Consider the following 12,018-nt stretch of genomic DNA (forward strand, 5'->3'; position numbering starts at 1 on the left):
ATAATAAGCCTTCAAAAATGAAATCATGCCCTGGTCCATTAGCTGTAGCAAAGATGTAGTGTTCACAGGTAAAAATATGACTTTTACAACCTTACAATCCTCTAGAGGGTACATTCCCCAGTGGGGTGGTTTAAATATATTGAAATGGATAGCAAGAGAAGTAGCTCCTCAATGGTTCCCTAGCTGGGTCTGGCCTTTCTTCTGTTTACTTTGAGTTAGTCTCCTTTCTTTTAGCTGTTCTATTTGGTCTCTCTCTCTCTTTCTCACTCAATCAACTCTTTTTCTTTCGACTCTGTTGATATCAGAGTATTTGAAGGATAGGGGGTATGTATGAACTCTTTAGCTTTGGTTGGCGACATGCCTAAGAAAAAGTAAATCTGAAATCTTGGTAACTTGGCCCAAACAGGTTGGGGTTCCACAACAGGCCAGGTCCCTGTCTGGGTAAAAATAATGCTACTCTAAATCTCAGAAAGAAAGGAAATGTTAGTGGATCTTATTGGCAACAACAACTTGGCAAGAAATGGGACAATGATTTTTCGGATATGGAATGTACGAAGTCAAAATATTAAATATCGTGAGATAACTCAGGAAGCAGAAAAACAAAAAGTAGATGTTATGGTACTAACAGAAACAAAGAAGAAAGGTAAGGGTTTTGAAATAATGGATAAATATCTACATATATAGAGTGGAATGGATAAAAGCAGAAGGGCTAAAGTGGGAGCATCTATTGTCATAAAAAGTAGATGAAAGGACCAAATAAAAAGCTGAGAAGAAGTATATGAAAAGTTATAAGTAGTTCTTGAATACATAGATTGGAATTAGTAATTATTAGAGCTTATGCCCTACATGAAGATATCTCACTTGATGAAAAGGAAGAGTATTTTGAAGATCTTAGAGAAATGAATGAGTAAGCAGATGGATGCAAGGAATCATTAGTGTTAGGTTATGAGATTTTAATAGTTGAGTTGGGCAGAGTGATAATCATTATGTGGTAAAAAGTTATGGAGAAGCTCGTGTTAATGATAATGGGGATAGATTGATTCAGGTGTGTGAAAATGATAAGTATCAGGTGCTAAATAGATATTGTCAACACAAAGACATAAGTTACATGGACCCAACCAACTAGAAGTCTTAAATCAATACCTGATCTGTGATAGCTAGACAGAAGTGAATAGCAATAGCAAGATGAATAGCAAGATGAATGTGGGACACATCATTATATAATAAGTAAGACTGTGTCCTGCTATATCTAGGAGACCAAGTACTTCACATGGTCATAGCTGTTAAGAGTTATTCAGATCCACAGATACAAAATAGGACTATACACGACAACAGTATATGGGATTTGATCAGACAATATCTTGATTATCCCAGAGAGGGATATGCATCTGAATTCTATGACCATTTAAGGAAATGTATACACAGAGCTGCTGAAGAGGCCCTTTGAAGAGAAGGCAAGAGATAAGGAAATACGGAATGGATGAGTCAACGGGAGAAAAGAAGAGCGCATATAAGAGATGGTTAAGCAGTAAAACCCTTCAGGGCAGAAAAGACCATGATATTAAGAGATAAGGGAAAAGAATGATGATTAAGTCTAAAGAAAAAGTGTAGGGGGAAAAATGTAATGAAATTAAACATCTAGCAGGATATAATTGCTCTGCTAAGGCCTGGTGATCTGTGTGACAAGTATGAGTCCTTCAATATTATCAGGAGAAAAGAGATTTGAAGTGACAAATCTGAAGTACAGGTATGGTGACAGTAAAGGATTACAGTATATATTAAAGTTTATTTTAATTTATATTCAGTATATGTTGTGAATTTCTTAAGTTATTTAGTAATCATGTGCAACCAACGTATAAGCCTTTCTACGAGAATTAAGTAATATTCAAAAGGAAAACAATGCCAAAGAGGAAATTTCCTCTGGAATTCAGGCAAGACTTCAAGAAAAAGGGTGGATGGATAGTAAAATGGTTCAATTATTATTTATAACATGGTTGTAGAGTACATAATTTGTGTAAAATGAATGCGATCACTATGTACAATAAAGGAAAGGAAGTAAAATGAAAATGGGGTACAATGGTTCAAGATTGAATTAGAACAGTTTGAAACCGTTCTCGAGACCGGAAGTAGGGATAGCAAATATCAGATCCTTGGTAAGTCATATCCATTTTCAATTTTTTTTTTTAAATCACGGTGATCGTATGATTCCGAAATGATAAATTGATAAGCAATAATGTAACTGTTTGTTTTAATTTAATTACAGAAGCACTGTCATTAAGATTCAAAAATATTGCGTGATGAAGGTAAGCAGCCGATCGAGTCAATAACATTGATAATTAAAATTTAAATGCATTCATTTTATAAATAATCTGAGCCATTATAAATTATAATGAATACTGAGGATTTAATTATAAACATCAATTTAGTTTTTCCTAAAAAACTTTAGTTTCTGAAAATCCTCGCATATATCTCACACCACGATTTTTTAACTTTACTTTTTGGGGAGAAAAAAAGTGCGAGTTATATTTGAGTAAATATGATAGACATAATACTATTTTTTAAATAACTAGAATTTATTACATACTCCTATATATTCCTATATATTTTACATGAGCATCATTCAGGGAGAGAGAGAGAAGAATTGGCTACAATATCTAAAATATGAATACAAGAATGAGTTGTGCCACGTGAGCCTATCTCCACATGTTTCAGTTGCATGAGAGAATAGGAGGAAACACTATTAAAGTTCCAGGGAAACAAGTATATATAGTTAAGTAATTTCAAAACAAAAAAAAAAAAAAAAAAGAAAAGAAAAGAAAAAAAAGTATATAAACAATTAATTGCAATTACTTTCAAAAACTTACAAATAGGCATACAGTCTGTTCATTTGAAATTAGGACAGTGGTGTAGGGCTTCACAAGATTCAAGAAGCAGTTGATTAAATTTAAACCTATTGTGGTGCAACATGTTTGATTCCAGTGATTGCTATCAATGGCATAAGAAGCAAGACCTCAACCTTCTGATTCTAGAAATCTTATATAATCTTGATGTTCTTGGATCCAAAGTAGCAAAGGTGACAAGAACAAGGGTGATTGATAATCACCACACAATGAGAGAAGTAATAATTTATTCTTAACAGGTGATAAAAAAGAAAATAACTTCTAAACTGGTTTGAAGGAGACCAAATTTTTAACAGTTTATAGCTAAGGAATTGAAATGTTCTCAAGCAAGCATGAGTTGACAGCATTCTAATAACTAGAGTTTTCAAAATAATCACTGCAACAGCAGTCAAAAGGTGATAACTACTTCAAGAGATGAGAGGAGATTGAAGAATATTTGTGAAAAAAAAAAAAATTGCTTCCTGAAGTATAAGATATTTTCACAGGAGATGGAAGAAACTAGGTGTGAATGTGTCTAAATCTATGATGCTGAGACAACTTCACAAATTGGGTTTTAAATCATGTGTGCCTAAGACAAATCCACTTATGACTTCCAAGCAAAATGCAGCTAGAGTGTGATGGTGTAAGCAAAGACTGTTGTGTGGTCAAGAGGACTGGAAAAGGTACTTTTTAGCAATGTTTTTTGTGTCCCATGGTCATTAAGGGATACACGTTTGGTATCTTAAGCAAGAAGCATTTGATAAAGGATGCATGAAATGTTCGGTGAAATTTGCAACCTCTGCCATGGTATGGACTTGTATGACTGCAGAGGGTTCAGGTAGGTTGTGTTTGTGCATGAAAGAGTCAATTCCAAAGTGTACCAAGAAATTCTTGAGCACTTTATGCATCAGAAGATTTATATGATGATAATTTCCTGTTTTTTCAGCACAGTTCAGCTTCTTGTCACACTTCCAAGACCACTACTAGATGGCTCAAAGAAAGGCAAATCAGTTTAATTCCTCGGCCAGCAAACTCACCAGATTTAAACCCCATTGAGAATTTGTGGGAAATTATGAAGAAATGTCTTCAAGAAGTCGTCCCAAACAAAAATGAACTTGTTTCTAGTCTGTAGACCATATGGGCATGTTTTGATAAAAAAGACTGTGAACCACTAGTAAATAATATGCCCAGCCATTTATGAATGGTCATAAAAGCTAATGGAAATGCAAAGTAATTATTATGTTGTTTCCCTTTGACTGTAATTTTGTGCACTTATTTTCACATTATTCTAATATTTCGAACCATGTTAAAAATTTATTCAAATTTTGTGAATGTTTTCAAATAACAATTTTCTTATAATTTATATTACGCTACATTTTTATGTATTTACATGGTTATATAATCTACAAAGTACACGGATATAGATTATGCTAGTTCATATTTGGTAATAATTATTTTCTATGCAATAAATTAGAACTGCAAATCATTGAACACATTTTCTTTGATTATTCTAATTTTTTAATTTGAAGGTGTAAAATCAAAAGGTTCAGGGCTTGCTTCTCATGCCATCAACACCAGACAAAGAGTTCAATGAAATTAAACAAAGATGCTGCACCACAATAGGTTCAACTTTGATTGTCTATTTCTTGAATCATGTGTATCCCCACACTGCCCTAATCTTAATCAAACAGACTGTATGCCTATCTCTAAGTTTTAGGAAGTAATTGCAATTAATTGTTTATAGTCTTTTAATTATATAACTATACCAATTTCCCTGGAAATGAAATAGTGTTTCCTCCTACTCACTCAGCTGTAAGTAGGAAAGATATATGGGAGTATGCATATGCTATATGATTCAACTCATCTTGTGTTTATATTTGATGTTGTAGCTAATTCTTTTGCTTTCTCCCTGAGTGATGCTATGTTACATTGAGCAAAATATATAGGATTATTCAATAACTTCTAGTTTTCCTTTACATATGCGAAACCATTATTTTAAAAAAATAATATCATAATACAAACCCAATTTCATACCCCCCCCCCCAAAAAAAACATGTTTGAAAATAAAGAGCAAGACTAAATTATTATACAAAAGTGAAATATGGATATTCACAGAACAAGATATAGAAATCAAAAATGTGAAATGAATTTTATGACAAGAGCTGAAAAATATACATTATCTCAGAAGTGAATTCAACAAAAGAAAAAATTATTAAAAATAAACATAGCTTGAGAGAACATAAAATGGATGACAATATTTGATCTAATAAATTATTAAATTGTAAATATAAAGTAAGAGAAAACCATACAAAAATTATAAAACAAATGGGAAGAGAAGACTGGGAGATGAAAAGATAAAGTATCTACATCTGTTATAGTATTATGATGATTAAATCAATACAGTAGTGACTAATCTGAAAAAGTGAGGACTGATGCGGGGAAGGAAGAATTACAAAACAAAAATTTGATGTTTTTGAAACCAAGAGTTTGTACTTCAAAAATAAAATCTTCTTAGTGGCTATTCATGTTCAGATTTGAAAAAAATAATAAAATAAAATAAAGAAATTATAGAGAATGGCTAAGAAGACGGATGCAAACAACTCATGATAGGAAAAGGCACAGCAGAAATTAAACCCTATATCATAAGGTGATATTTAATTTCCATTTAATGAGAAGAAAACTGGGAAGAATCTATCACAATCTGGAGAAAAAACAGCAACTAACAAATCTGTTGTAACTGACTGTCAGGGCAGCTGAACTCTTTTCTGAAGAACAACAAAAATTTCTGAGGAGATGAGGGAACTGTACAAGTCTGAGTCACAAACTTGTTACTCAAGCTACATATGCAAACCATGTGGCTTGAGTATCAAGTGTCACTGAGTTTCATATTAGAAGAAATTCAGCCAATCAATGAAACTTTTGTTTCAATAAATATAATAGTGAAACAAAATGATTTTTATGTAGCTTATTAAATTTTAATACAGCACAAACAAATAGAAAATATAATGACTTGTTTTAATTGCAAAATGTAAGAAAAATAAATATAAATCCTGATAATATTAATTTAAGAAACAAACTGTTAATCTTATTATTAAACAAAATATAAAAAAGGCCTAAAGTCACAAATTATATCACGTTATATATTGATCTCATAATTTTTATAGGAATTCATAAGCATATTTCATTCCCATGCTTACCTTGATAAGATCCAAGTATCTATCAGAAGGATACTGCAAATAATATGATAAACTTTCCACATCATCCAAGTTAAACTCTTCATGACAAATTCTATTTAAATATAAAACAAACATATTATATTATAATATATATATAGAAAGAGAGAATCTAATTTTTAATAATACGATATTTGTTAATGCTATTTATAACATTTTCCATTAAAGTATTTTTACTGCAAGTGAAAGTCAATTTCAAAATTTCTTTTCTGGTCTAATTTGTAAAAGCCTACACTCCATCCCACCATTACAAGAGTAGAACTCCAAGTAGTAATAAATTTTGCAAAATGTCTATTATTTTACCTGGTTAGAGATTTTTTCATCCCTCTCCAAAGTATAAGTTCTTAAGTGGTTCACAGAAGTGGAATGAATATCAACAATAAAGAGATAGGTTTTTTCATAACCAGTCACTTTATTGTTGATATTCATGCCAAATTTGTTACAGCTTTATTTTAGTTATGGATTCCTGCAGATTATACTGGATTACATCTCCATTTTGTCACTTATGGCAAAATATCAAATTAAGTAACATAACAAAATATCTTGAATGTGTACTACTAGAACAGCAAACATATGTATTTATACCTGCAACATTTTGGCTACTTCTATTTAGTGGTGATCATAAACACAAGGAGTTGTTCCACTTATATATACACCTCTACATTTCTGAAAAAATTTAGTAACTAAATTGGTGCTTATAAATACACACAGATTCAAGGAATTGAAAGTATTTCTTTATTAGTTTCAGAAATCACTTCCACAAGCACATTGGATTGCTTAAGGGTTAGGGACAGATTACTGGAAGGAGACCCTTCGCATTGAATACAAAATAATTTTGTAAAAAAGGCTAACACTAGTTGGATGATGTAATAGTATGGGTTAGCTGCTTCCAAAATTTCAGACTTCTGTTCACATTCCTGCAATGTTCTGCAGTTTCAATATTCCTATTTATTTTCATAACTTTTTATTGCAGATAATCATGCTAAATTTGTTACAGCAGTTATTTTAGTTATGGATCCATGCAGGTTGTTCTTGATTTATTTAAGAATATAACAACACCATGTTCCAACATAAAGATGTGCTCAAGTTCCTGTGAAGATAAGACACAAGAAATAAGAAGAGCCTCACTCATTATGACATTGTTGTTAGTGATATCATGCTAGCTCAGGATACAAGACTGTACAAAGAATTTGAAATAGGAAGTGACCATTACTTAGTACTAAGCAGTATAAAAATAGATATCACATTAAAAAGAACAGTATCTAAGAAAGTTTTAAAAAGAATTAAAGTTGAACAGCTTTTACATGTAAACTGTAGACTCAACTAAATAAACATTAATGAAGTAGTTTGAAAATAAGAACCAAACCTTGGAGTCTCAGTAGCAAACTTTGAAAAAGACATCAACTGATTCAGCTAGGGAGTTGTGTGGTGAAGTTGTCTGTAAGGATAGAAAAATAGGAATCCCCAATGGTTGACACAAAAAGTTAAAAGAAGCAGTCTGGAAAAGAAGAAAGCATACCAAATGTTCCTAGTAAATAAGTTGACAGATGCCTTCAATAAATACAGAGAAAAATGTAAGAGGTAAGCTACATGCAAAAATAGCTACACTTTGGACGAAGCTCACTTCCATCTGAACAGTGATGTGAACATGCACAACTGCAAACCCACACATAATGTGACAGATTCTGCTTCATTCCCCAAAGGTCACCATTTGGTGTAGTTTTACATTAGTGGAATTCATTATTGGACTTTTTTTTTTTTTCAGGGAGTTGAGTCTTGCTGCTCTTGTTACCAGCACTGTTAATGACCAGCAATATGCATCTCTCCCTTAGCCAATCAGGTGATTTCAACATTTCAACAGCATCTGTTTCTGGATTCAACGATTTTTATATAGGATGATGCCCCTCCTCACATTGCCATCCCTGTCAAGCAATTGCTTCAGATACATTTTACTGAGGGCAGAATCATCAGCCAACATTTTCATACAATGTCGTCAATGCTCACCAGATCTGAACTTCTTTGACTGTGGGGACATCTCAAAATGTTGTCTATCATGGACACACAACCACCTTTGTGGACCTCAAGACCAGCATTACATGCCATATCCACAACATTTTAAGTGAAATTACTTTCGGTTTTGACAACATTGCCACCAAACAATGGAGGACAGCACATTGAGCATGTTGTGTAACCATACAATGTGCAATGTGTACCCTACGTTTTGTGATATTTTGAATTACCCACTATGAACCACCCTAGTGGCAACTTTTAGAACTAACAGTTTTTGTGCAAAATAAATTCCATTGCTACACACACATCATCATGTTAAATATTAACTAGTTCCAATGAGTAGTTACAATTACAGACTTTCGAAATGTGAACTTTAATTATAATCTCCCTGTAGATAATACACTAGACCCAACTCATGGACAAAACTTCAGGAAGCATCCAGGTCACCTGGTGATGACCCTGTAGTCATTATTTTGCCAGGTGTGTCTCAAGAGAGCTCAAATGGTAGCATGTGAGGAACAACACAGATTTGGGTGAAATTCTCCATGTGTAGGGCTCTTAACACAGAATCCATTAAGGTAGTAGATGAGCTCCCTGGACATTTGAAACATATTAAGACCACTTCAATCTCCAAAAAGCTACCTATATATCTAGCCCATGCTAAAACATTAGTTCTCTTTTCTGATATACTTCGAATTGTTTCAAAAATTACTTGATTTTAGTGACTCGTGTTCTCTCTAAGAAAGCTAAATTGAAATCCATAGGAATATCAGTAGCACAGTATATTATCACAATATATTCATTCTGTTCTTATATGGCATTGTGAGTTATCACCATAAAATAAGTTATAATATGAACTTTATAAGGTTCTTTTAGCTTTTACAAGTGAATTAGTTGGTTTCGTACAAAGATGGTAGTGTTCCTTTCATATTCAATTATTCATCCTATCAACACAAAAACCCTTCGAAATGCATACCCTTTCCATACATTTCAATCCACAATATATCAGCTGTAATAAATTTCCCACCTCTCTTTGACACTCAACACATATATCATTAGAAACAAGAATCATCAATTGTTGGAACAATGGATAGATGTCTATGGATAAAAACATAGGCTTTTATTCACAGACATCCATGCAGAAGTGGATATAGAGAGTGCAACTCTTAAATAGAGCAAACGTTAAATCATTTGCTTTGATTGACATATAAAACACTGAATATGAACATCCATCCTATATAATTCTATAGTAATTGGGTATCTAAACAAGTGACCTAGAACTACAGTGTAGTATTATTTACCAATCTACAATACTCCATTAAAGAGGGAAAGAATGGCATTTTGAATACAGTTATTAATGATAAGATCAATGGGGTATCTCATCTTATCAATGAGGTGAGATGCAAGTGTTCTTCTACTGTCCTGAGGCAGGAGTAAAATCCAATGAAGCATGGAAAAAGGAAAATTTCCCAATATTGGGAAAATTACAAATATATCACCACATCGATCAGGCCATATTTACTCAGCCAATGACTGCCACTAACACAAGAGTTTAGCTGTATTAGCCACAACTAAAAGGTCAGTGTATTACATCTGTTAGCTGTGTATATTCTTTGGCCAGTTTTGCAGGATGAAAAATCTTAGCTTCTAGAAAGTAAAACTGCCAACTCTGTATAAACATGATAACTTACCCTCATATGAAAAGCCTTCCTAGCAAGCTAAATGGAATCAAAACACAAGTTTTCTGTAACCAAAGAGCAAATGAGATACCCATATGACTAAACTACAGAAGACATCTAATCGGCTGTTACAAAATGCCCGTCTGCATACTTCCCAAACCACAAAGACCTTTGAAACACTGAGGAGTTGCTCCACCAACCTACCTATAATCTCAACTTGGCAATATTCACTTTCTACCTGTTCCAACATTTGAAGAAGTTATGAGAACAATGATTCCCAATCATATGCAGAGACTGATATATCCAACTATCAATCTATTAGTATCACTGGAGTTGGTGGTGAATACTTGGGTTCGCAATGAAAAATGAGTTGACAGAGAATCTCTACTTTGCAATGAGCAACATAAGTTTACTAAGGAAAGGTCATGTTTTAACAACTTGCTCACATTCTATAATAATGTTACCATTGAACTAGACAAGGGGGAGTGGATACACCATGACACTTTTGGATTTTGCTAAGGCTTTCGACAGAATACAGCATGGAAGATTATTGAATAAATTGGAGAATATGGGTTTGGATTATAAAATATTAACGTGAATAAGAGAACAGCTAACTGATATATCAAAAAGTGGCGTTATGGGAGATATGAGTATGCAAGATTTAAGGTAACCAGTGATGTACCTTAAATCTTGCATACAAAGTTAGTTTGCAAGATTTAAGGATCAGGACCAAGGCCTGATCCAAAGATCAGGACCCAGGACCAGGTCCTGATCCTTGGTCAGGCCTTGGTCCAGTATTATTCAATCTGTATATCAATGAACTTGGGAAGGATTTGGCAGATGGCACACAGCTATTTGCTGATGATGCAAAGTTATACAAGTTAATCAGGAGTGCTGCTGATATGCGGTACTTGAAGAATGATTTGAATAGGCTGGAATTGTGGCATGTGAAAATAGCTATCAGTTCAATGTCAATAAATGTAAGGTCATGCACTTCAGTGTGATTAGATATTCAATGTCGTATTGTATTGGTGGGATTATGCTAGAAGAAACTGATCAGGCAAGGGATCTTGGAGTTTTAGTACGCAGGAAGTGAAAGTTCAAGGGTCAGATAATAAAAATTGTAAATATAACTCAGAGAATAGAAATGCTGAAACAAACCTTGATCTGTAAAAAAAAGGAAGTCATTTTGCCTCTTTACTATTGTGTGTATTGTGTGCAGGTCTAGTCTACATGTTTGTATTGTTGGATCCTTCTTCGTCTTAACCTATACTTTGGATCCGACATGATTACTACTACGATGTTCTTAACTAATTGATAAGTTGTAAGTTGATTTCTAATTCAAATATAAAGAAAATTTATATTTAAAGACTGCGCCACTTTATATCTGAATTAGTTCAAGAATTGAAGATAAACCAACTCTCAACTACCCTTCCTTTATATGTTGTTATTATATACACTGGCCGAGTATATTTAACTTATTTATCACTCCTGCTTTGGTTCGAATATTTTATGAATGGTGCAGTAAAAGAGATTCAGGCAAAATACAACCTTAGATAAACAAAAACAAATATTTACTTTTAAAATCAAAATTTTACACTTAAGATCAAATACTAAATAAGTTATTATAAACACTTCAGCCTTTCTGATAATACAGTCATACAAACTCAGACAATGGTAAATCTGTTATCTCTATTACAGCCTTCTCACAGTTCCTTAAGTTTCAACTACAATAAAATTTGCACTAACACCTCTTCACAAACAAAACTTTTAATTTTACACTTCAGCTAATTCTCCGCAACAGTTACTGTTGGTATAAGGAAATTCTAGGATGAAACTCACACACTTCTCTGTATAGGAATATTAATGGTTGGAATAATCTTACTGACAATCTTCTTTCTTCATCAACTTATACGCAAACACTTTATAACTGTAAACACCTTAAACATTAAACGGCACTCGTTAAAATAATTCTTCTAAGCAATAACTGAATTAATCATCGGTCACAATATACTTAAACAAATTGTTGCATAAAGTACTACTGATCACTCATGAAATAAGGCAACACACAATAATGCCTTAACTTGAGATTTTATATGCAGAGTTGTTCATTCTTCTGGCATTCAATTAATTCTTTAGACACTATAATTCTAAACACAGCTATTGGTAAACTTCAACTATACAGCCTCTACTATTCTCTCGTTACTCCGTGCTATG

At 33.0% G+C, this 12,018-nt stretch overlaps 1 protein-coding gene across 1 annotated transcript in view; it reads right to left on the reverse strand.

Moving 5' to 3' along the window:
* Window positions 1-12,018, reverse strand: part of LOC150103050 (uncharacterized) — a 320,792-nt gene that overhangs the window by 161,842 nt on the left and 146,932 nt on the right. The window contains exon 8 of the mRNA XM_090397384.1: window positions 6,077-6,167. Within this exon, the coding sequence (XP_090253510.1) occupies window positions 6,077-6,167 (91 nt within the window). The remainder of the gene's footprint in view (window positions 1-6,076; window positions 6,168-12,018) is intronic.

The sequence above is a fragment of the Typopeltis vanoorti genome, chromosome 9 (assembly GCF_054136105.1).
Source record: "Typopeltis vanoorti isolate ZY-2024b chromosome 9, IOZ_Tvanoo_1.0, whole genome shotgun sequence".
NCBI classification, from domain to species: Eukaryota; Metazoa; Arthropoda; class Arachnida; order Uropygi; family Thelyphonidae; genus Typopeltis; species Typopeltis vanoorti.